This window comes from Esox lucius, chromosome 19, assembly GCF_011004845.1.
Source record: "Esox lucius isolate fEsoLuc1 chromosome 19, fEsoLuc1.pri, whole genome shotgun sequence".
In the NCBI taxonomy this organism is placed as follows: domain Eukaryota; kingdom Metazoa; phylum Chordata; class Actinopteri; order Esociformes; family Esocidae; genus Esox; species Esox lucius.
In genome coordinates, this window is record NC_047587.1 from 27,753,931 (window position 1) to 27,780,778 (window position 26,848).

Here is a 26,848-nt window from a genome sequence, read left to right on the forward strand (position 1 = left end):
TACATTTGTACTCTTGATAGGTTGATCACTGATTGGTGGGAATTCCTTGGTAAATAAATGCACGGTACATTTGAATTAGGAATGTTTAATATGCAATAAAACCACATAATGGTACTACATTAAAAAAAAAAAAGCATCACACATGTAATTAGAAAAATCTAATTGACGTATTGCCATACAAATTATAGACAAGATGACTGAATAAGATGATCATTTTTATCATTAGAAGCAGCTACATCTGTAAACCATTTTTATTGCGATCATGGAAGTACAATATTAGGAATTTATAAAAAATAAATAGTTTGAGGATATAGTAGAATAAATAGTAAATATAACTTCAAATAAATATGAGCTTGCGATATAAATACTGAATATAAATAATCTAAATCATCATAAAATGCATGTATTCGCTATAGCTTATTATCCAAAAGGATATTTAGTGTCAGTTATACTTTCAATAACTTAAGTGCATTTTTAAACAAACACAACATAATGTGAAACATGTCACTACATTTAGTCTAAATAATATCCTCTATGAGAGGCAATCATGTACTACTCCTGTACTTAACACAGGTGCAGGCAATAGGCACCTCGATATAGAGCGAAATGAATGAGTATTTTGATGGGTCGTTACGGCATTTTGTCTTTTCTAAAACCATCTGGGTTTGCTTTATAGGCACAGAATTATAATTATGATCTTCGGCTTGATGTCCAGACCCATTTATGATGATACATCCCTTGCAAAGGCATTCAGCAAAAGCAATCTTCTCAGGGAATCGTCCTTCCTTGCTATCGATTCTATAGGAAAAGTGAAAATCCGTACTTAGTTTTGTTTTAATATTTTGCATCCTTAGAGAATAACTGTAAAGACTCAAATGTTTAATTGAATTTTGAAAGAAATGCCTCACCTGTATCGCCAGGGGGAGACTGAACGGTGGCTGTAGTCTAATGACCGTGCATTAAGCGAAGTAGGGCAATTCTTCTCCGAATGGTTGGGATGCAGCCTTTTCAGTTCATCTTCTGTCGGGTACCTGTGTCTCCGAATAATTTTGAGAGCTCCACTTTCCAGTTCTTCTGCAGTGAAGCACCCTTTGAGCTTGCGTGCCTCTGATGCCCATGACAATCCGCCAATAAAAATACAAAGTAAAAGTAGAGTCTGCAAAGGAATGATGAAATCAATTAAACGAACTAACTTAGAAATTACAATTTGAAGGGCAATCAAAAATGATGAATCGAATGTAAATCCAGCATTTATTAATATGTTGCTTAGTTTAATCCATTTGGGGAAGTCGATGCGCACTTACCTGCATAATTTTGAATAGTCCTGGCATTAAATATCAAATATGTAGTAGGCCTGTAGGAGCACAGGTGATTGTCTGTGCCATCATGCCCCTACCCTATTTTATAGGCAAGCCTACCTGCTTGGGGAAATCCGCATGTAGGAGGAAATGGAAATAACAATATTCAGTTCCCTGCTTCCTCTAGTGTCCCTCAGTCATGTTTACATCAAGATTACATCATGTGGAATTAATATGCAGGTATGAGTTCAACTCATAGCCTGTAGACCTCCCCATATTGGTTAATATAATCAATATACTGGGCATAGGCCAACCATTAGCAATCAGCAATAAATGTTACAAAATGTTGTGACCTATCCTACCTCACCTTTTCTATTTTCAACCGATAATAAATGCGATCTACATTCCCTGTGCTAAAAAGAGATAAAACTGTGTTTATTTATGTATGCCTTGTTAATGCTTTATGATCAATTCAGCCTGGTGTATAGAATATTATCCCATAATGATTACAAGTTGAGCTGCTTCACCACAAAAACTTACTACAAGTTGACCACTTTCTACAGCACCCTGGATTTTCCCACTCTGATGCAATCCATGTATTCACCAGGGTGATCTCAGCTGTCACCAGTCCTGTCTACCAACAGATGAGATACCTCATCATCACACCTATACAAAATCAAAGGAAAATATACAGGACTTAACACGGCTACAGTAAACCCTCAGAAAAACACAATCATTATGAATAGGTATTTTTTTTTTACATGATAAAGAAGTTCCCTCTTATCTGAAAGATAATACAGTGACAGTGCTGGGACTTTGAGAATGCAGAAGAATTACACTGTATGCAGATACATTACTAGTGCATGTGTTGCTTTCACATTCTGGTCATAAGATTGACACTCTCTCCTTTACTCAAGGACCTCAGTCGTAGGACCATGCTGACTGACAGCCTGGCATAAGTACCTATGGCCAATTAACTTCCATCCTCTAAACTCACCTAGACAAGGACTGGCTACTCATCTGAGCTTGGGTTACAGAAAGCGTTGTAGGTACATTTACAAAACGTAATGATCAAATACCCTATGAACAAATGTAGCAAAATAAAACACAATTTTGCAGAGTAATGTATTATAATACAGGTATTTTGTAACAGTCATATTCCTTTGCAGGGACTTGTAATTACATTTTTATTCATGAAATATGACTGATATGTAATTATCTACTTTGAGTGAATTTACTGTAAGTTGATCTACTTAATGAACAAAATGCTAATTTAGATAGAAGCATTATTATGAGTATTATAAGAACTCCACCCTTCCACAAAACCACATTTCAGTCAGGACAGTTGAAAATATTTCATAAAAATAAATTTAACAGCAGTAAAGTTACTTGTTACAACAATACTTCTGTTCAAGATGGTGAAATAACATTGACCGCATTCTCAGGTTTATTTGACATTTACGACCTAACTGCCACACTAGTTCACACTGTTCTACGCATTAACATGCCATTGTAACCATTCACTTTCTTCCAACCTTTGGAACAACATTTAAACACAAAACACATTGCAAGCCATCTCTTCTGAAGAGTAACAGAAAGTGATTGATGAATCTATTTATACATTATGTATGAATGCGGACACATTGCAGAAGGTCAGAATGTGGAAAGAATGTAAAAACTACGCAGCAGACTGTTTCTCTTTATCAAAATAGTTTATTTAGAAGCCTTTTGTCACAAAAGCAAGACATACACTCCTTATCCTCCAGTGTCCCCATTGCTCTCTCATACTCTGTCAACTAAAAATTTGGGACAAATAAAAAAAAAAAAGGTTTTATCACTTGAGAAGAGCTAGAGAAAAAATGCTGTAGATTAAAAAAGCAATACTTCACATCACTGTCAGTTTGTTCTCTATAATGATACACTTGAAAGAAAACGGGGGCTTGTCATATGTTCACTATTATTGTACACAGTATGTAAAATGAACACTAAGAGAACAACTTCCAGACCTACAATAGAAGTCATTGGTTAAGAAGAGACCATCATGAACCTGAGGTCCTGTGAGCGTGTTTGGCCTTTCCCAGTCTGAATGATGGAGATGCTAAATGTTTGTACAGACAACGAGTTGGGAGCCTAGACATGGGAGAGACAGGACACACTAACAGTCAGAGAAAGATTGTGGATCAAAAGTATATAAATGCACCCTATTGTTGAGACACAGTGAGAAGATTCTCCCTTCTCACTTAACAGACAGGAGCAAGCAACAGTGACACCCTGCTACTAGCAGTGTTCAGTGCTGTAAAATGATGCAGACAAGCTCTCTCTGAGGGCAAACAAGCAGAAATGTTTTAGTTGCCATTTTGTTCATGAACGCAATGGTCTTTACATTTTGGGACAGTAACGTGTTTTTTAATTTTTATTTCCAGAGGATGCTATGCGTCTTGACTGGGATTGATGACTGTTATGTCCCTTGATGCTTGAGGTTGTCTGGGCGATCAGGGAAGGGTGAGGTTTATTTCCCAGGGATCTTGGCCCTCTTGCGGGCGATGGCGTCCTCCACTGCTTTTAGTTGTTTCAGCAGCTCCTCACGGCGGGAGAGTGTGCTGCTGGGCTTTCCCGACCCAGGGCCACCGGGGGGCGGCTTGGCTGAGCCTGAGGACAAGCCCCCTGGACCTTTCCCAGATGACTTAGACGGTGGGGACAACGGACGCTTTCTAAAGAGGTTGTATGAAATGATAATGTTTAGTGACATGCTTACCGTGATATGGGAAACAGGAGTTCTACATGGTGACATCATGCTCACATGCCCTGTGTGATATTGGGGTATATTCTCTAAAGCTGCCGCTTCCACATTTGTGACTTGTTCCACATTGAAAACAAAGGCCTGCTGTTACTCTAACATCCTAAAATGACCTCACCACTGTTGTGTAAAGGAGTAGCCACAACAGAGGTAGGTGCTGTGGTATGTCAGGGCAGTAGAGGGCATATTGGCTTGAGTTACTTTGGAATACATATGTTCACTATCACTAATATACATCTACGTTTGAATGTTTAAGTGTGGCCTTGAGTGTAAACTGTTCAGAATACATCTCCTTCAAGGGGTACCTTTCTCCTGGGGGGGGCATGGGGCGAGGACCCTGACCTCTGGGCCGGTCCATTCTAGGAGAAAGCGGGGGTCGTCCGGGCATCCTCCTGTCACCACGACCTGCACAACATTGAAGAAAAGTTGATTATCAAACTTTCAGCAGGAAAGTCTGGCCTTAGATGTATGACACTGACAAAAACACACCACCTTCAAGATTCAATGTCAGACTACTGAGCCTTTGTTCTTTTCTGGAAGTTGGATTTCCACATTTGACTTAACTGAACCACATTTTCGTGTGTGATTTCCTTGGCAAAAACATAATATTTCACGCCTGACTAAAGAGTTTTATGATGCTCACCTCTCTCGGGAGACATTGCTATCCTCTTGTTAAGGGGAGAGGTCGGCCGGTCCTTGTCTGAAGGCAGGTATCGCTTCCTGTTGCCCCGCTCAGCTTGCTGCTAAAGAGTGGGAGAGAACAATATTTAGTGGGACAGTCCACGAGTCAACAAACGCAAAAACTCTAAATGAGGTCAAATCATATTTGCTCTGTGTTGTGTAAGTGGCATTCCGATATTGAAATAATGTTTGTATATCATTAGTCTGGCCAAAGTAAATGTCAGCGAAACCAAAAGTGTGGTATACAGTGGCTTGATATTCCTACTTGCAGTTATCACTGATAACATCACATGAGTATGAGGAAGTCAGCCAAATTGCCTGAACAAACGGTCCTTCCCCCAAAGACAGTCAGACAATTAAACCCTGTAAGGTCAGCGTGTGAGAAACGTAACTCGGTATACTTCAAAAGAGGAGTCTAGTCCCGGATTGGGCAGTGGTTAAGAATTAATGCAGTACTAGTCACCTTGCTGAGTAGTGTGAGTTTGATGTCTTTGTGCTGGCCATAGCCTCCAGGGGGACCCATAGGGGGTCCATGGGGCGAGTGCATGGGATGGCTGCCAGGACCATGACCACCTGGACCATGACCACCTGGACCATGACCACCTGGACCATGACCACCAGGTCCATGACCACCAGGTCCATGTCCCCTGCTGCCAGGCCCAGACCTAGACATAGGGCCATGGGGGTTTCTGGGTGGGAGGCCTGAAGGATCCATTTTCCTCCGGTCCTCCCTTGGTGGATGGGGTTCATCTTTCTTTGTGGGCTTCCCTGCAGGGAGAGCGCAAAGCATGTCACCGTCAGTTGCTAAATGTCCCATCAACCATTACACAGAGGGTGTGTCAGAGAGCGACTGCCATGCTACCTTTCTCCTTGTTAGGGCCCCGGTCACGTGGCGGGCCTCTCTCCTTGCGGGCGTTCAGCTGTCCGGGGGTGGGTGAGCGGGAGCTGGCTGACGACACTGGGCTGGCCAGGTCAGCGTACATGTCGTCTGAATCAGCGCTCCTCACAGAGCTGCTGCTCGAGGAGGCAGAGGACACGCTGGAGACACTGCTCACACTCAGAGACCTGGATGAAAAGCACACCGCACATGAGGAAACAGACTCAGTGCCGTTGTAGTATTCCCTGATATCTCAAACACGCAGACTAACGGGAGGAAAAGGAAAAACTAACAACTGTTATGCAACACAGGAAAGAAATACAGCGGTTGATAAATTAACACAACAGGCCAGGCATTGCCAGGGAATAACTGCACACCTCAGCAGTGTGAGCAGACAAGGACAAAGGCATGCAGACTATTGACACAGGTTATTGAAAATGATGTAGATCATGGAATAAAAGGATAGGAGGTATATGGCCTGAAACGGGCTCAAGGAAAACAGGGGAACTAGTGATCTGAGGAGCTGTATTAAAAGAAATGTAAACAAGAATAGAGATGACTAGGCGGAAGCTGGGAGAAGCACCAATCTCACCCAAATGTTCAACTCAGGGGAGGAGGGGAGTAAGTGAACAGGTGAAAGAAAAAGGCATAAAACGTATATATAATACCTGGATTTTCTATCAAGTTCACCAATGTATAAACGGCAATGAAGACACAAGGAGAGAGAGAGAAAGGATTTAGTACATGTCTGTTGAAAACTGCTTTTTAAACACCATTAATTCTGAGGCTACCCATTAGTTGCCAGTTTCCAAAGCAAATTTATCTGGCTGTTCAGAGTGGTACTAAAAGATACCTAGTCAGACATTATGTGACCAGACATTGTGATCAGACATTATATGGTGAGCAGATCATGTGCTCATGTTTTGTGAATAGGAAATACATGTATGACATATGTGGTGAACTACACGTCCAGAAACCATCTACGAAGACGTTCCATCATCGCTGTACGTGTCATTCACTGTAACGGTCATTAATCCAGTGGTGATGTGTGGACGTGCTTCTCCCACCTGGATTTTTTGGAGCCTGATCGAGAAACAGAGGCTGAGGATGAGCGAGAGCGAGAGCTGGAGCCAGAGTAACTACTGCCACTCATGCTGCCACTGACCGTCCGCCTGGAAAAAAAACACATTCTGTTAGAGATCATTGTATATCCAAGGCACAATCACAGACCCAATACATACTTGGGGGGCTGCCAAACACATTGAATTGACACATATGTATTGTATCTGTACTACATACAGTGGATATAAAAGGTCTACACACCCCTGTTAAAATACCAGGTTCTTGTGATGTAAAAGAATGAGACTAAGATAAATAATGTCAGAACTTTTTCCACCTTTAATGTGACCTATTACAGGAACAATTCAATTGAGAAACAAACTGAAGTCTTTGAGGGGGGGAAATAAAAAACTGACAATAACCTGGTTGCATGAGTGTGCACACCCTTAAACTAATACTTAGTTGAAGCACCTTTTGATTTTATTGTCGTGCTGAAAGGTAAACTTCCTCTTCAGCTTTCTAATGAATGCCTGAAGGTTTTGTGCCAAAATTGCCTGGTATTTGGAACTGTTCATAATTCCCTCCACCCTGACTAAGGCCCCCGGTTCCAGCTGAAGAAAAACAGCCCCAAAGCATGATGCTGCCACCACCATGCTTCACTATGGGTATGGTGTTCTTTGGGTGATGCGCAGTGTTGTTTTTGCACCAAAGATACCTTTTGGAATTATGGCCAAGAAGTTCAACCTTGGTTTCATCAGACCATAACACATTTTTTCACTGGCTTTTGGAGAACTTGGTGTTTGTTTTTGCAAACTTCAGCCGGGTTCGGATGTTTTTCTTGGTAAGAAAAGGCTTCCGTCTTGACACACTACCCCATAGCCCATTCATATGAAGAATATGGGAGATTGTTGTCACATGCAGCACACAGCCAGTACTTGCCAGAAATTCCTGCAGTTCCTTTAATGTTGCTGTAGGCCTCGTGGAAGACTCCCTGACCAGTTTTCTTCTTGTCTTTTCATCAATTTTGTCTCTGTTGTGCCATATTTTCTCCACTTGATGATGACTGCCTTCACTGTGTTCCATGGTATATCTAATGCTTTGGAAACTATTTTGTACCCTTCTCCTGACTGATATCTTTCAACAATGAGATCCCTCTGATGCTTTGGAAGCTCTCTGCGGACCATAACCTTTGCCCTGAGATGCAACTAAGAAAATGGTAGTAAAATCCTATTAGAACAGCTGAACTTTATTTGTGATTAATCAGAGTCACTTTAAATGATGACAGGTATGTAATGACTTCTATTTAACATGAGTTTGAATGTTATTGGTTAATTCTGAACACAGCCACATCCCCAGTTATAAGAGGGTGTGCAAACTTATGCAACCAGGTTATTGTATTTTTCATTTTACCCCCTCAAAGATTTCAGTTTGTTTATCAACTCAATTGTTCACATTAGAGGTCACATTAAAAGTGGAAAACATTCTGACCCGATTCATCTGTCTCATTCTTTTACATCACAAAAACATGGCATTTTCACAGGGGGGTGTAGACGTTTTATATCCACTGTATGTATGTGAGCCGAACCCTGGAATCCCCAGTCTTACTTGGCAAAGCATTATAGGTCACATTAGTGGAGTGTGCATAACTGATGAAGGGAGATTTCACCCAGCTCAAGAACAATAGGTGTGACAAAGAAACCATTCCTTGGGTGACAACAAGGTAAAATCCCAGCAGCACTTCGTTCTGTAGAGTATGACTGAAATGGCAGGAGGTCAAAAATGACGCCAATGACCACATTACTAGCCTAATATAGCAGCTGGAAAATAAACACAGCAGCCCACTGAAGGTGCATCGCTAGTCTTCTTGTTTTCGTATGAGATAAACAGTCCCTGAAAGTAGTTTATTGACAGATTATAACATGCACATCCTTCCTCAATAACCTCAGTCTTCCATAAGCCGGCTACAGTGAAGGCCAGACCTGCTGACCAGCTTGTACTTCAATTTCCCACCAGCCCTTCACATTCCAATTGCATGAGCACTTCATGAACATCAACAGAAAAGTATTGAAACGGAACTCCACATACTCTACATACATAAGTGTATCCATTAATTTCATTATTCCCAAATGCATCCAAATTATTTACTGGATCAGTTTCAAGAAAAAGTCCAATATCATCCACTTATTAACTTTAAGTCAACGTACAGCCAAGTGACAAAAATGAAAACCAAGTGTGCGTTTGAGTCGACAAGCTGGATTTGACAGGGGAGCACAATATGTACTCATTACTACAGGGCCCCCATGACACACATGGAGAACCATGCCACCCACATAACGTGGGTGTAGAGCCTTCTACCCAGCCAGGAACCACATGTTGTAGCTGCTCACCCCATCGCTGTGTTTCACTGACCACAGGACTGCCCCATGGTTCTTTCCCACGCATACCCAGCCATGGCCATAACCTGACGCTGGCCACGGCCTGACTCTTCCACCGACATAAAGAGCTGATCTTGGAATATACCCTCAGACGCAAATCTACCTGACACTGTGTCTTTGTGAGCTGATGGAAACCCACCACGCAGCTTCAACAAAAAAACAACACACTCAAATATGCCAGGTATCTGGGCTATACTGGTGCCATGAAGTACACAACCTGATTTGCAAAATATTCAAATGAGACCCTGTACAGGCTCTTCTAAGTAGAACAGCATTGGTGTTAACAGCAATAACCTAGCTATAAAAAAATATAAAATATGGAAAAAGTCATAAATTTTCACAGACATAAATGCTCTTCTTGGGGGGAATATTTTCCAGAATTATTATGCTTGCTGTTGAGAAAACAATTTGTAAACCCTTTAAAATGTCTGGTACACCCACATTCAAAATTGTACATGAAATGTAATCAGATCTTCCTCTTACTCTCCTAATAATAGATACTGGGAATACAACCTTTTCTGCCAAACCAAAGATTGGAACATACACACAGTTTTCCTACAGTTTGTTAACACAATCTGCTCTTTGTTCACTGTAGGTTTTAATTCAGACCAAAATATATCTTCATGAATTGCAACGGAAAACAATTGGTTAATATGTGGAATGAGCTTGCATTGATGTCAAAACCTGCACTTCTATCCCATGTGGTGTTTTTGTCAGTGTTTACACAAGGCTTTTATATTCAATCCTGTTATACAGCTTCAAACACTTAACTGCTGAGAACTTGCCGAAAGCGATTTTCTTTTTTTGATCTAAAGTTATTAAAATGAGTAACCTGTTGCCTAGTAGTAGAGCAGAACATGATTGGCACATGAAGCTTTGAGAAACTGTGGATCCTTTCCTACTGCAGACTAAAGATATAATATGTAGAATATCATCTATAACTTCCAGCCAGGATGTGTCTGGGTGCCAATCTTTTGTAAGGATTACAAGACTTTGCATAATTTTTTGCTTTTACAATAGCAGAAAATACTTGGCAGAAACAGAGGTTTTGAGTATTTCGATTAACTTGTGCCTACAATAACAAGCAGTAGGTCTGTTCTTTGGTGTGAAATTTAATCGGGGTAACTGTAACCTTTTTGAAACAATAACTAGGGATGCACTGTTAGCAGTTTTTCATGGTTGATACGAATTCTGAGAACTGCCAATACTAAGTACCAATCCAATACTGTCATTTTCTTAGTTGACGTGTTGTGATTGCCATAATTCTTTTACATAACTGAATTGTATGTCAATGTTTTATTAACAACTTGATCAATATTTAAGATTATGGAACTTAATCCATTTTAACAACATCAACTCTTAAAATATGTTAAACACACCTAACTGCATATCCACTTCCCCATTCTACAATTATATAGCAATGTAGAATGGGAAAGCAGATATGTATTGAACAAATAAGTCACTGCCATAAAAAAGGAAAATACCTTGTGAGCTGGCACGTTTAGCTTGTTGTCGTCCACTCACAAATTCAATCAAATCTATTCAAAGTGACACTCAAATAACATTAGGCAATTGAATGAAAATCTAACAAAAATGAAAGACTGTACAACACCAAACAGACGGGCTTGGTATTTAGCTATAACGTATATCTAATTTAAAAATCCCACAGTTAAAAGTGAAGTATTTTCAATTAGCCTGGTGTTAAGTAGCTGGCGTTAGCTAGCAATAGCCAACTTTAGCTGACAAAGCTAGAGTTATCCAATTTTGCGAGGGTTAGCCAATTTAGCTAGTGTTAGATGGCAAGCCTAAGCATCTCTACTGTGACCGCTTGAAATACCTGCTTTGCAACATTTGCACCTACTTGGTTTACTAGTGGCTGTTTCAAGTGATTTCAGACTGCAGACATAATTGTTGTTGTTATTGAGTGCACTAGGTACAGCTGGCAATCAAGTTACGTGTTTTCTGCACATTGTTAATACAATGTTTCGTGGTGTTGGTTCTTTATGTAGACTTGCTGTCGCCGATACCTGATCCCGTTTTTGTGGCCAGTATTGGACACATTTTCAATGACAATATTGGAAAGGTGCATTCCTTGACCTAAATGTGCATAATTTGCAAGTCAACGTGGCCAGAGCAGTAAATAATTAGTGACTAAGAACGTACAATTCAGTACAATACATTCTCCTTGTGAAAGTATTTGTTTTTTAACTTGTCCTGGACAAGCGTCAACCCGGTGCAGGTATTTGGGAAAAGTATGTCTCTGGTTGTGTAGAGAATGTCAAATCTGAGGGACTACTGTTTAAGCAACTGGCTGATTCAATGATAATTCCTAAGGGTTTGATTCTTAGCCCGACACAGTATAGATAATTAATGTTGCACATGCTTCCTGACTCCCTTATACAACTTTACGGCTTCCTACCTGGGTGGGTTGTGCTGCGGCCTCTCTTTCTTTCTGCCCTCTCGTAGGTTAGGGGGTTTACCCCCCTCCCGAGGGGGCATGGGTCGCCCACCCTCCCGAGGGGGCATGGGTCGCCCAACCTCCCGAGGGGGCATGGGTCGCCCACCCTCCCGAGGGGGCATGGGTCGCCCACCCTCCCGAGGGGGCATGGGCCGGCCACCCTCCCGAGGGGGCATGGGCCGGCCACCCTCCCGAGGGGGCATGGGCCGGCCAACCTCCCGAGGGGGCATGGGTCGCCCTCCTTCCCGAGGCGGCATGGGTCGGCCTCCTTCCCGAGGGGGCATGGGTCGGCCTCCTTCCCGAGGCGGCATGGGTCGACCCCCCTCACGGGGCTCACGGAGGTTGGCAGGCTTCACACCCTCCGGGATTGGTTTTGGGGGTTTCCCAGGCTGGCCTGGCAGTGACGGGCTAGGAGCCTTCTTGACAGGAGCCTTCTCCCTACGAGGAGGGGGAGGTGGACCAGGCTTCAGCGGGGCACTTTAGGATGAGAGGGCATTGCTTTGTAGTTTGGCATGCAGCATTCACACTTGGACAAATCTTATGCAATGTTCAGGAGACAGTGTATGACTAATGCTAGAAGCACAATACCAATAGGTCAATGGATAACAATACTAGCATTGCATGTGCTGGACTCTTGAATTATCAAAGGAAAAGTACAAACAATTTCCGTGAGTTGTGTATAGAAGTGAGGCAGCCTATTTCTATGAACTGATGTGTATGGCTGTACCCTTTAGGCCCTATGGATGCTGGGGCTTCTGCTTTATTCTTAGCAACCCTCTGTGCTGAAGGTGTTGGTGAGGGAGACGACGAGAAGGATCTGGACCTGCAATTAGAGTTCACATATAAATTTAAGCCAATTTAAGGGTTCAAGCTAGATAACACACAGGAAGCCCGAGGTTGAAGGTGTTGTGCCGGTGGCGTGCGAGCAGACAGACCTGGAGGGACTGCCGCTAAATGAGCTATGCTGTGAGGAGTGGCTGGAGTATGAGCTGATGGATGAGGAGCGCGAGCGAGACCGAGACGAACCGGAGCCTGTGTAGGAAGAGCGGGACGAAGACCTGCACAACAAAACCCAGAGTAAAAAAGAAAAAACTTTTCAGCACACACACTACTAAACGCTACTAATGCATTTGAGTACATTAAATTACTGTAGTCAGGAGTTTTGAAGTTTTGATGTATGAGGTGTCATCTGACTAGAGGCTGAACTGAGTATCAGTACCTAGAGGAGTTGGAGAGTGATACAGAGGACCCAGAGGGCCGATGTCGCCGTCGACCCCGCAGTGGTGACCCAGTCATGCCCGGACGTCTCCTGGGGGATTTAGACCGGCGCCAGGGGTCCTTCCACTCATCTGACCGCTTGGCCATGGGCATCTGTTCCTTTTTGGGAAGGGGCTCCATCATCGGCCGACTTGAAGAGGAGGAGAGAGGAAGTAAGGACACTCAAATTAATATTAATGTTTTTGTGTGGTATATATGGTCTATATTTTCAGTGGTCCATATAATATAATTTGTCACCAAAGACTTTGAGTCACACCTATTGTTCTTGAGCTGGGTGAAATCTCCCTTCATCAGTTATGCACACTCCACTAATGTGACCTATAATGCTTTGCCAAGTAAGACTGGGGATTCCAGGGTTTGGCTCACATACATACAGTGGATATAAAACGTCTACACCCCCCTGTGAAAATGCCAGGTTTTTGTGATGTAAAAGAATGAGACAGATGAATCGGGTCAGAACGTTTCCCAGGAATGACAAATGTCAATAAAAGGTTATTTGATGAGTCCATTATTTAAAAGGCTAGTGAAATATAAAAGTGTTTAATAATTTCCTTGGCTCACTAAAAGCCAACAAAATATATAAAAAATTATTTATTTTACTCATCCATTTATCATTTACACACCCTTTATATTTGATTAGCCATTGGTCTATCAGATATTGTCCAGGCAGTTCAGACACACCCTTCTAATTATAATATGACACAAAGAAAATGGGATATCTTACATGAGGAAAGACTCATTATTCACCTGTTCTAGGCCTGAAAACATAGTAAAAGAGAGGTGTTGAAAAATATAAAGGGTGAGTAAATGATAATATATATTTTACTCTTCCATTTAATTTATTTTGATGACTTATATTACACAAAATAAATAAAACACTTTATATTTCACTATCCAATTTTTCACTATTTTAAATAATTTACACATCAAATAACTTTTTACTGACATTCGATATTCCTGGGACTATTCAACCGTTTCAGGGAAAAATATTATAATAATAGAAAACACTAACCATTACAATAGGATTCCCCCTATGGGAGGAACCCTAATGAAACAGGACATTCCCAGACATTGATGAAACAACTCTAATCAACACGGTTGACCAATACGAAGGTCAGTGAAACTGCTAGCTTTGACCTAAGATGAACATTTAGGCTAGAGCTGCCAAATCCTGTTCCTGGAGATCTACTGTCCTGTAGGTTTTCTCTTGAGCCACATTTGTGACAAACCTGATTTAGCTTTTCATCCATCTAAGAATCAGGTGTGCTAAATCAGAGTTGGAGAGAAAACCTACGGGGTATTAGATGTCCAGGAACAGGTTTGGCAATGAATACTGCAAAGTAAATGATTGCTGTTCAAAATATATATTATCTTGTTGACTCATGTAAACCTTACGTAAAAGTATGCAATGCCTTCAAAGATAGGAAGCCACTAGCCTATTAAAATCACAATACACCCCCTAACCAATTCCAAAGACATGATGAAAAGTAAACAGATCACATACTACTTGAGCTAAAAATAGAAGCATGATAGCCTATTAATAGATCTGATATGTTCAAGGGACAATTTCCTGTTTTGTAAAAAAAGTAATAGGAAATGTATCAGTTGATCAAAGCAAATAATGGAGGCCTTCTTTTAAATAGAACGCTAAGTGTTCTTTGTTGTTTCTTGTATTCATAGAAAATTAAAGAATATCAATTTGCCTGGGAATAGTTATCTGTTCACCCAATCTGAAAACAGGTTTAAGGTTATTGACCAGAAATGTAAAAGGATGTGAAGAGAAATAACCACATGGTTTTTCTGAGTTCTCCACAGAGGCTAAATAAATACATAGAAACAACCAAAATGTAATCAGAATGCCAAAATGTAAATAGCTAAATATTTGTTACCTTCTTCATAATAGCCAATAGCAGTGGCCAGTTGATTAGGTACACCCATCTAATACTGGGTCCGAATGAATAACATGAATTCACCTTAGCCCACGCGAGCAGTGTAGGCTTCGCTGTTGCGCAGCTTTTAATTGCCATTGGGAAAAGAGCACAGCTTCACTCAACCGTGGGTCGGTATTCAAGTCATGCACCTAATGCCATGGATTGATTTGAGGGTAATTACATAACATTGCACAGCTGTATTAATTCATAAATAGGTGTATAAGTTTAAGAGAACAAGTTGAAAAATACATTTGTATAAACTGTCTACAGTATGTAGTTAGATATATCATTTCCCAGGTTGTTATATATAAACAAGATACATTTTTGTTGTTGCTCGATTTAGCATGACACCTAGCAGGTTAGCACGTTGAATCAGTCAAATATTAACATCATAAAACTAAAGTCTGGAAATAATTGGACACTGACACAAGTTTTATTTTGGCTGTTACCAAAATACATACACGTTACAGTTAAATAATGAGTATGGGCTTAAAGTGCAGTCACTCAGCTTTGAGTATATTCACATCCAAATTGGAGAAAGGGTTTAGGAATTACAGCATTTAATATTACACTTTAATATGTAACCCCCTCTTTTTCAAGGGACCAAAAGTAGATGGACAATTCACTCAAACGTTGTTTCATGGAGAGGTGTGGTTTATTCCTTTGTCATTTCTTCATCAATTAAGCAGGTAAAAGGTGGCATTCACATTTGGAAGCTGTTGCTGTGAACTCACAACATGCGGTCAAAGGAGCTCTGAATGCAAGTGAAACAGGCCATCCTTAGGCTGCAAAACAGGCTCCATCAGAGTGTTTGGAATGTAAGGAGTGGCCACATCAACAGATATGCACATTGAGGAAAAAAAGAATGCACTGGTGAGCTCTGAAACACAAAAAGGTCTGGATGTCCACGGAGGACAACAGTGGTGGGCGATCGTAGGATCCTTCCCATGGTAAAGAAAATTCCCTTCACAACATCCAGCCAAGTGAAGAACACTCTCCAGGAGGTAGGCATATCATTATAAAAGTCTACAACAAAGAGAAGACTCCACGAGTGCAAATACAGAGGGCTCACCACAAGGTGCAAACCATTCATAAGCCTCAAGAATAGAAAGCCCAGATTGGACTTTGCCAAAAGAAACACCAAAAAAAGAATAATAAGCCAACCCAGTTCTGGAACAGCATTCTTTGGACAGACGAAACGAAGATCAACCTGTACCAGAATGACGGAAAGAAAAAAGCATGGAGAAGGCTTGGAACGGCTCATGATCCGAAGCATACCACATCATCTGTAAATCACTGTGAAGGCAGTGTGGTGGAATGGCCATGCATGGCTTCCAATGGCACTGCGTCACTAGTGTTTATTGATGATGTGACAGAAGCAGCCAGATGAATTCTGAAATGAATAGGGATATATTATCTGCTCAGATTCAGCGAAGTTGATTGGACGGCGTGTCACTTTACATATGGACAATGACACAAAACATACTGAAAGCAACCCAGGAAGGGCATGCACTTTCAGGCCAAATTGCTGTCATGTTAAAAGCTGTCCATTTGTAAATTATTTACCCCAGAGTGGGCTGATGGAGCTCAAATCTCTTTGAGAGGTTTGTATACCCTTCACTAGATTGATATGCTTCCACTATCCTCTTACTGATGTCCCCTGATCTAATTTCCTCTCCGCATGGTGTGTTTTACAATGGCCCAGCCAGATCCCAGACCTGAATCCAGACCTGCATGGTGTGTTTTGGAATGGCCCAGCCAGAGACCAGACCTGAATCCAATTGAACATCTCTGGTGTGATCTGAAGATGGCTGTGCATAGCAGATGTCCTGTGCACAGGGGATGTCCTCGCAATCTGACAGATTTTGAGTGCTTTTGCAAAGAGTGGGAAAATATTGCCACATCAAGATGTGCCATGATAATAGACTCCTACCCAAAAAGACAAAAGGTGCTTCAACAAAGTATTAGTTTAAGGGTGTGCACTTATGCAACCAGGTTATTTTGAGTTGTCTATTTTTCCCCCTCAAAGATTTCAGTTTGTTTTTCAATTGAATTGTTTATGTTATAGGTCACATTGAAGGTGGAAAAACTTCTGACACGATTTATCGGTCTCATTCTTTTACATCACAAGAACCTGGCATTTTAACAGGGGTGTGTAGACTTTACATATCCATGGTACACCTGTATGGCTCAGACCAAACTGACCTGGTTCCTTGTCTCTATTTAACAAACTGTTTCCTACAGATAACTCCAGTGAATGGTTTGTTTGGCACCCAATTATTGACCCACCTGATTCTACTTACATAGTTAATTTAATGCAACCAGGGGTACATATTTTAGCACCTGCACTAATTCCATTAAAAATATATATACTACACGCATGATTTCCTCAAAAATAACAAATACAATTGGTAACTATAAACATGTTATGTCAAACAAAATGAACACATGCTGGACACTAAAAACCAATAACTGCACACAAGGTTCACATACTTTCAAGCAGGACTAAACTAGTCTTGGGAAAAAGTAAAACCTCATATTTCAACACGGATGTTTCCTCTAAATTCCAAATACATGTATAAATGCAACCCAATTAAAAATAAATCACGAGATATTATATTTGTAACATTTATGCAATTAAACAAAAATGCAATTTCCTTATTTGGAAATTGGTTCCAAGTAGCATCATTCTATGAGCTAGTTCTTTTCTGTCTCAGCAGAGACAATGATATTCTGACCAAAACCAACTGCACTCTGTAAGAAAGCTGAAGGTAACTAATTTCCTCTTTCAACATGACAACAATCCCAGGCACTTAGCCAGATCAACCAAGGAATGTTTTGCAAAAAGGAACATCAACGGACTGGAATGGCCCAATATGAGCCATGATATCAATCCAACAGAAAATCTGTGGACAAATATGTTAAAAGAAACCTTTGTCCAGCCAACTGTCTAATCTTTATCTGCTGAAAGCTCTGAATACATATCAACAAGGGTGGACATAGTTCAACGAAACTAAGTAATGGAAGGAAATACTTGATGAGGAAGTTTCACACCCAAGACTACGACACTAAAACTGAAGGAAAGCATACGTCAATAATCTGTGGGCGTTTCGGTGTAGTGATGCAATCCAACATTTGTCATTGCTCATTGAACATGACGAATGTGGCAGCATCAATAGAGAATGACCGATACAGGATATTTAGGGACAACACCAATATTTAATGATGAAATATTTGTAATAAGCTAATGTTGGCAAAGAATGAGAAAAAGACAATGACAAAACTTTCCAACAGTGAAGTCATCATTTACTTAGATTTGGAAACAATTTAACAGAACTGAAAAATAAACTAATAAAATACACATCCCTTCCTTACATTAATTTTCTGTGTCAGTCAACAATAATAATGAAATTAGTGTGGCATGATTTGAATAAAATATTGTAATGTGATTTGTTTGGCCAAATATTGTAATTAAAATCATGAAGGTTTTCATGCCTGAGTACTTAGTTTGGAAAGGCAGCCAGTACTAGGAAGAGTCTTTGGGGTTCCAAACATCCTCCATTACACAATGATAGAACCCACTGTGTTCCTGGGAAATGTCAAGGCTTTGGAACGTTTGTATACGTTTCCCCAGATCTGTACATCAACATAATATTGGATGTCAATGGAGAGTACCTTGGACTTAATGGCTTGGCCTTTGCTCTGATGAAGTGTTGGACCTTATACAGACGTGTTTGCCTTTCTAAATCATGTTCAATCAATTGAATTGGCTGCAGTCGAACTCCAATCAGGTTCAAGCATCAAGAATGATCAAAGGACACAGGATATATAGGAGTGTCATGGCAAAGGATATGAACATGTATATACAGTGGATATAAAAAAAGGGCTACACACCCCGGTTAAAATGCCAGGTTTTTGTGATATAAAAGAATGAGACAGATAAATCATGTCAGAACGTTTTCCACTTTTAATGTGACCTATAATGTGAACAACTCAATTGAAATACAAACTGACATCTTTTAGGGGGGAAATGGAAAATAAAAACCTTACAATAACCTGGTTGCTTAAGTGTGCACACCCTCTTATAACTGGGGATATGGTTGTGTGCAGAATTTACCAATCACATTCAAACTCATGTTAAAAAGTCATTACACACCTGCCATCATTTAAAGTGACAAATGAAGTTCAGCTGATTTTCCTGACATTTTCTTCGTTGCATCTATGGGCAAAAGCCATGGTTTGCAGAGAGCTTCCAATGTATCAGTGGGATCTCATTGTTGAAAGATAACAGTAAGATCCCAGACCTGAATCCAGATAACAGTAAGAATGGAGAATGGTACAAAATAATTTCCAAAGCATTATATATACACACCATGGAACACAGTGAAGGCAGTCATCATCAAGTGGAGAAAATATGGCACAACAGAAACATTACCAAGAACTGGATGTCCCTCCAAAATTGATGAAAGACCAGAAGAAAACTTGTCAGGGAGGCTTTCAATAGGCCTACAGCAAAATTAAAGGCAAGTAATTTCTGGCAAGTACTGGCTGTGTGCTACATGTGACAACAATCTCCCATATTCTTCATATGAATGGGCTATGGGGTAGGGTGGCAAGACAGAAGCCTTTTCTAACAAAGAAAAACATCCAAGCCTGGCTGAAGTTTGCAAAAACAAACATCAAGTCCCCCAAAAGCCAGTGGGAAAATGTGTTATGATCTGATGAAACAAAGGTTGAACTTTTCGGCCATAATTCCAAAAGGTATGTTTGGCGCAAAAACTACACTGCACATCACCCAAAGAACACCATACCCACAGTGAAGCATGGTGGTGGCAGGATCATGCTTTGGGGCTGTTCATCTTCAGCTGGAACCAGGGCCTTAGTCAGGGTGGAGGGAATTATGAACAGTTCCAAATTCCAGGCAATTTTGGCACAAAACCTTCAGGCGTCCGTTAGAAAGCTGAAGAGGAAGTTCACCTTTCAGCACGACAACGACCCAAAGCACACATCCAAATCCATAAAGCATGGCTTCACCAGAAGAAGATTAACGTTTTGTAATGGCCCAGCCAGAGCCCAGACCTGAATCTGTGGGGTGATCTCGCAATCTTACAGATTTGGGGTGATCTGGGGGTGATCTCGCAATCTGACAGATTTGGAGCGCTTTTGCAAAGAAGAGTGGGCAAATATTGCCACGTCAAGATGTGCCATGCTAATACACTGTAATACAATCAAAAGTTGGTTCAACAAAGTATTAGTTTAAGGGTGTGCACACTTATGCAACCAGGTTATTGTGAGTTGTCTATTTTTCCCCCTCAAAGATTTCAGTTTGTTTTTCAATTGAATTGTTTACGTTACAGGTCACATTAAAGGTGGAAAACGTTCTGACATGATTTTTTTGTCTCATTCGTTTACATCACAAGAACTTGGCATTTTATATAGGAGTTTTATATCCACTGTACATAATACAATGCTCAAAGAAAATTGAGGGAAAACGTAATCATCACAGTATAACACCAAGACAAGTAAACTTCAGGGATATCAATCTGTCCAGGTAGGAAGCATAAGCAATTGTGAATCAATGTCACCTGTTTTGGTGCAAATGAAAGTGACAACAGGTGCACTGGAGAGGAAAAAGCAAGACCACCCCCAAAGACAATTTCTCTCTCTGTATCCTTCCTGACTGATTATTCTCTAGTTTTGCATTTTACTAGTGCCCTTGTCAATACTGGTAGCATGTGGCGTTACCTGCAGCCCATTCAGGTTGCACAGGAAGTCCAGCTCCTCCAGGATGGCAAATCCATACGCACTGTTTCAAGAAGGTTGGCTTTGTCTCCCAGTACAGTCTCAAGAGCAGGGAGGAGATACCAGGAGATGGGCCGTTACATGAGGAGAGCTGGACAGGGCCATAGAAGGGCACCAACCCAGCAATAGGACAGGTATCTGGTCCTTTGTGCGAGGAGGATCAGGAGAACTGCCACAGCCCTACAAAATGACCTCCAGTGGGCTACTGGTGTGCATGTTTCTGACCAGTGTCAGAAAGACCCTATGAGGGGGGCACGAGGGCCTGGCGTCCTCTAGTGGGACCTGTGCTCACAGCTCAGCACTGCGCAGCTCGATTGGCATTCACCAGAAAACACCAGAATTGGCAGGTCCACCCCTTTGCGCCCCATTCTCTTCACAGATGAGAGCAGGTTCTTACTGAGCACGTGAAAGATGTGAAACAGTCTGGAGACATCGTGGTGAATGATATGCTGCCAGAAACATCATCCAGCATGTCTGGTTTGACCGTGGGTCAGTAATGGTCTGGGGAGGCAAGTTCCTTGGAGGGTTGCATCGACCTCCACGTGCTGGCCAACGGTACCCTGACTACTGTTAGGTACCGTGATGAAATCTTCAGACCAATCGTCAGACCTTACACTTTTGCAGTGGGCCCTGGGTTCCTCCTGGTGCAGGACAATGCCCGGCCTCATGTGGCCAGATTGTGTAGGCAGTTCCTGGATGACGAAGGCATCGATGCCATTGACTGGCCCTCAGGTTCCCCAGACCAGAATCCAATAGAGAACCTCTGGGACGTTATGTATCGGTGCATCCGACGCCACCAAGTAGCACCACAGACTGTCTAGGTGCTCACTGATGCACTGATCCAGGTATGGGTGGAAATCTCCCAGGACACTATCCGTTGTCTCATCAGGAGCATGCCCAGTGGTTGTCGGGAGTGCATACAGGCACGTGGGGGCCATACACACTACTGAGTCACGTTATGAATTGCCATTTTCACGCAAGTTGGAACAGCCTGTGATTAATTGTTTACTTTTTTTGTTCAGTGTGAATCTGTCATATTGTTCTCAATGAACTACACAATGTACAGTAAAGACATTGATCTTTAATACATTTAGTTCTTTGAGACCCGATGTGTGATTTTAGTGTTCCCTTAATTTTTTGAGCAGTGTATATTTCCATTGTTTATTTAACAAAAAGAAAGGGAAAAGGCAGTTTTGTGTAGTATGGGGTATTTTGCGTAGATTTCTCTTAAGCTTTTTTTAAATCACTGCCATGCGACAGACATTTTCTTTGTACACACAAATGGCCACAGTGCACTCAAGGAGACAGTGTCATAGACTATTTGCAACCAAGTGGGAAGTGGAAATGTACCACATACCACTGGAATAATCTGGTAATTACTAGTAGGATGTTTCTTTATCATCCCAAGCTCTGACTACTTCGGCATGTTGACCTCTGATGTCAACAACTAAGGAAAATACCTCCATAGCACTATTTCTGGCAGCTAAATTCTTCAAGATAAATGTTTAACTATATCATTTGTATACAAGTACAATTACTGTATTTATAATTCATGGATGTTGCTAGATGTTGGCCAAGAGCCAATATGTATATCTCAATGATTTCAAAGCACATAAATATATCAACATAACATCTAGATGAATGCAGGTTCAGAATGGGACATTGAGGTCCAAGATAACAATAACGTTATATAGCGATTCCTACAAGATTTCACGTTAGCAAGGATGTTCACTGTATTTACTTAGTGTACAATAGCATTGTATTTTACCAAAACCTTGTGACCTGACAAAGAGTAATGTCTTGTAACCTTGTGACAAGACAACGAAACTAATGGCACAACATTTCTCGTGCTGAGGTGCCTGCATGTTGACCTGTGAGCATTGCCTATCGGACCTAGGTTGCCAATTCTTGGCAACTCCAATTGTCTGTAAAATGAATGCTGATGACAAAATTTAACTTGGGCTGCACGATGGCACTAAACAAAATAATATCATAAAAAATATCATATAGATTGATTTATCAATCAGGACTCAACGTTAACATTTTTTAATACCGGCCCATTGAAAATTACTGGCCCCACATATTTTTTTTTTTTACTGTCCCTCTATCCAAAAGTTGAAATTTATAGCGTTACAACATATAACCAAATACCACTGGCGTAGCTATCGGTGGTGCGGCTGCACCAGGGCCTGCGGTGGGTGGGGGGCCCGTGCCTTTTAATAAAAATGTGTGCAGATCAATCATTAATGTCAACCAAGTCAACAGTGAATACTTGTCATTAATAGCATAATTTATGTACTGTCTCTTTTTCCCTTTTTTCTTTCCTTTTTCTAATGGATAATTTCACACTCATTCTCACAAAAGACAGAAAATACAGACAGACAAATACAATACTACGTAAATTCTGTGTCGTCCCTTGCTGTTATACGCAGGAGATGTGAGCCCACGCTCCAGGAAAACCACAAAACAATATATATATATATGTTTTTTAAATACTTGTATAAATATTTTTGTATGTTTTTATTTGGCGTTGTGTTGTTCTCTGTGGTTATCACAGCCAGACATCAGCTGTGAGTCATATCTACGCCAGGATCGGATTTAAATGCATATATACTGCATTGTAATTTTTCCTCCCGGGGGGTGGTGGGGGAGGAGGGGGGCTATAAGGACAGCTTGAACCCTGGCCCAGCGTCACCATGCTCCGCCAGTGCCAAATACTATTTACTTCAAAATTTATAAAAAGATAAGTCAACAAAACATTAACTCATTCATCCCCGAGGAATCAAGGCTGGTGCCAAACTCTGGTGTTTTACCCTGAAGTCCAGATGTATTTCTGTTCCCACTGACATGGGCCAGGGCCTCATTTGTTGCCAAGCCGCGGGTTTTAGGACTTACGGTACAATCACACTGTTCGTGAAATTTCAGATAGCCAATGCTAGCATTGCCCAGAGTGCTTCGCCTTTGGCATACTTGTGGGTGTGTCTGTGGGCGAACTAGCATCATAACAGCAGGTAAGCTATGTATTAAGGTTTGAGCATAGCAAATGTGTATGAAGGAACGTCAGATTATTACAATGGTTAAAATTGGAATAGAAACGTATTCTAAAACATTTTTGCATTTTATATATCTACTCAATTAATCTGCCTATGGTGATTTGCATGAAGTTAGAAAATCAGAACTTTTCCTTCGCCTCTGACGGATCCCACGCATCGCCCCACAAGCCACTCGCTCGCCACGCTTCCCTTCATTGAAATGAATGGAGCCATCGCGAATAGTGTGAATGCACCGTTGGGGTGGGGTTTGTGGATTAACACGTTACGTGGTGTGAAAACGCGGCATGTTGTTCTATTCGAATGGTGATGTGTATCGTTTGCTTTAGGCTTGCAGGAGTTTGAGGAATAAATGTATTTTATTACTTAAGTTCAAATGCCGTATTGTAAACAAACTGAGCATGGTGTTATTGTTTATTTTACTACCAGAAAAATATCGCCTTTAATTTTTCTTAAATCGCGTTGATAGTTTACTCCCCCCCTGAAGTCCTTGGTACCAAATGTATATTGGAAACGTCTGGAGCCAAAATTAGCATAAATGTCTGGAGCCAACATTAGCATAAATCACCAGTGTAGCCCTGGTACTGGGGAAAAGCACCACTGGAAACATGGAATTAGTTACTAGGTATGCAGCGGTTATAAGTCGTGCAATCACACAAAAGAGCACCTGCATTTAAAATCCTGGCCAGTACAGTGAAGAACCCAGAAGACCTGCTTGGCTGTCATGCAGACCAGATGCTGTTTGCTACTGGCATGGGTGGTCAGTGCCTTTGTATAAAATAAAATAGTGTCCACTCTAGACGGGAACCTACGACAGACGACACAGTGCATCTGTGAGTTCCACTGAAGTTGAAAGAGGTCAAAAATATATATAATCGCTTTCATTTGAGCTTTAGTTATCTTTCGCTGGTTTCTTCACTTGAGTGACTCACCCGAGTTTTTAAATGTTTTATTGAAAAACAATACCAGACAGTCACGCGTCACATCATTGCAGAACTCTGACCACCAGCTCGCGCAAAGAGCTGCAAGGTAGTTATTTTTGCATGTGCCAAATTACGAAACTACTGGAGGATGTCGAATTCATAATGCGATTCATATTTTTTTTTCAATCTCCATTTTTTTCCAATGGCCCGATTGGGACAGAGATTTGCTAGTTTTTTTAGTCTCGACTTGACTTTACTGGTCCGGGGCCATAGTTATTGTCGAGCCCTGTCAATGATATTACAACAGTCAAAAGAAACATGGTGAATGTTGAACCTTGTGGTGCGATTGTACCGAAACTGAACGGAGTACTGTCTAGTCTACATCTAACCCTAGAGAGAGACGCCTGACTAGTCTACATCTAACCCTAGAGAGAGACGCCTGACTAGTCTACATCTAACCCTAGAGAGAGACGCCTGACTAGTCTACATCTAACCCTAGAGAGAGACGCCTGACTAGTCTACATCTAACCCTAGAGAGAGACGCCTGACTAGTCTACATCTAACCCTAGAGAGAGACGCCTGACTAGTCTACATCTAACCCTAGAGAGAGACGCCTGACTAGTCTACATCTAACCCTAGAGAGAGACGCCTGACTAGTCTACATCTAACCCTAGAGAGAGACGCCTGACTAGTCTACATCTAACCCTAGAGAGAGACGCCTGACTAGTCTACATCTAACCCTAGAGAGAGACGCCTGACTAGTCTACATCTAACCCTAGAGAGAGACGCCTAACTAGTCTACATCTAACCCTAGAGAGAGACGCCTGACAAGTCTACATCTAACCCTAGAGAGAGACGCCTGACAAGTCTACATCTAACCCTAGAGAGAGATGCCAGGCTGACCTCAGTCAAATTAGGGTCTCTCAGTGATGCGTATTCACAGCTGGACATGACAGTATAGGATGAGCTACTCACTTGGGGGGCATGGTGGTACCAGTGGGGGACCGGGGGGGTCCTTTGGGCTGCTTGTCTTTCTCCACCTCTTTCTTCTCCCGGGGTTCCCTGGGTGGGCGTTCCCTGAACGGCCTCTCCTTCTCATCGCGCTTCATGCGATCCCTCTCCCATTCCTCCTTTCTGCGCATCCTCTCCTTTTCCCTCTCCCTCTCCCTTTCCCTCTCACGTTCTCTCTGCCGTCGTTCTCGCTCCCGGTGGTCACGTTCTCGCTCCCGGTCTCGATGGCGCTCTCGAGGGTCTCGCTCTCTTTCACGTTCCTACCATTCAAACAGGTGGATTCATGAATATCTGTGTCATGATAATACAGCAAGGCGGTGAACGGCTCTAATTTATTAATGTTCAGTATTATGTAACGTTGTATGTTTTGTGTGGATGCTGTGAAGTGTGTTGGTGTGGTCTGAATGGGTGTGCAGTAGCGAGGTCGGACTGGGTGTGTAGTAGTGTGGAATCTGAGCATTAACAATAACAATGTGAATACAATGTGAATGTATGTTTCATTGTAGGTGAATGTGCCTAGATAATGAGAACAACAGAAACATCTCTGTTTAGATTATCTCTCTGTAGGTTGCGCTCTACTGACCCCAGGAATGTTTTACATTGACCTTTAGGCATGGGGGTTACTGTCTTGGAAACCTGATCTTTGCAAGGTAGACACACCCTTCAATGTATATATCAGCTTGTAACCAACATTACTTTGAGAAGAGATTGAGGTTATGTAAGGAAGACCAGGTCCGTAACCTCATGAACAAGACTTTCTAATGCTGCAATAAATAATATAATTTCTCTCTCCTTTGACAAACGGGTATGCGATAATTATTACAACCACTATACGAAACGGAGGACCTCAAGTTGTGAGGTCAGGCCAGTCTGGGTGTGCAGCTGTGAGGCCAGTCTGGGTGTGCAGCTGTGAGGCCAGTCTGGGTGTGCAGCTGTGAGGCCAGTCTGGGTGTGCAGCTGTGAGGCCAGTCTGGGTGTGCAGCTGTGAGGCCAGTCTGGGTGTGCAGCTGTGAGGCCAGTCTGGGTGTGCAGCTGTGAGGCCAGTCTGGGTGTGCAGCTGTGAGGCCAGTCTGGGTGAGCAGCTGTGTGGCCAGTCTGGTTGTGTAGCTGTGAGGCCAGTCTGGTTGTGTAGCTGTGAGGCCAGTCTGGTTGTGCAGCTGTGTGGCCAGTCTGGTTGTGCAGCTGTGTGGCCAGTCTGGGTGTGCAGCTGTGAGGCCAGTCTGGGTGTGCAGCTGTGAGGCCAGTCTG

At 41.8% G+C, this 26,848-nt stretch overlaps 2 protein-coding genes across 6 annotated transcripts in view; both read right to left on the bottom strand.

The window, feature by feature from the left end:
- Positions 1-456: 456 nt before the first annotated feature.
- On the bottom strand, positions 457-1,370 carry il17c (interleukin 17c). Its single transcript, XM_010884165.2, has 3 exons — positions 1,305-1,370; positions 909-1,156; positions 457-798 (listed from the first exon to the last, which is right to left on the bottom strand). The coding sequence occupies exons 1-3, from the start codon at positions 1,329-1,331 to the stop codon at positions 546-548; spliced, it is 528 nt and encodes a 175-aa protein (XP_010882467.1). The 5' UTR covers positions 1,332-1,370; the 3' UTR covers positions 457-545.
- Positions 1,371-2,991: 1,621 nt separating this feature from the next.
- The window catches only part of zc3h18 (zinc finger CCCH-type containing 18), a 33,773-nt gene continuing 9,916 nt past the window's right edge, over positions 2,992-26,848 (bottom strand). For 2 of the 5 annotated variants that reach the window (XM_029115154.2, XM_029115155.2), the window contains exons 9-20: positions 25,565-25,860; positions 12,825-13,013; positions 12,541-12,663; positions 12,333-12,428; positions 11,567-12,082; positions 6,721-6,825; positions 6,322-6,330; positions 5,639-5,841; positions 5,240-5,544; positions 4,739-4,838; positions 4,401-4,500; positions 2,992-4,009 (exon numbers count right to left, since the gene is read on the bottom strand). In XM_029115154.2, the coding sequence (XP_028970987.2) occupies positions 3,808-4,009; positions 4,401-4,500; positions 4,739-4,838; positions 5,240-5,544; positions 5,639-5,841; positions 6,322-6,330; positions 6,721-6,825; positions 11,567-12,082; positions 12,333-12,428; positions 12,541-12,663; positions 12,825-13,013; positions 25,565-25,860 (2,244 nt within the window). In that variant the 3' untranslated portion in view covers positions 2,992-3,807. Of the gene's footprint in view, positions 4,010-4,400; positions 4,501-4,738; positions 4,839-5,239; positions 5,545-5,638; positions 5,848-6,321; positions 6,331-6,720; positions 6,826-11,566; positions 12,083-12,332; positions 12,429-12,540; positions 12,664-12,824; positions 13,014-25,564; positions 25,861-26,848 lie in introns of all 5 variants that reach the window. The other 3 variants (XM_029115158.2, XM_029115156.2, XM_029115157.2) reach the window with 3 other exon arrangements.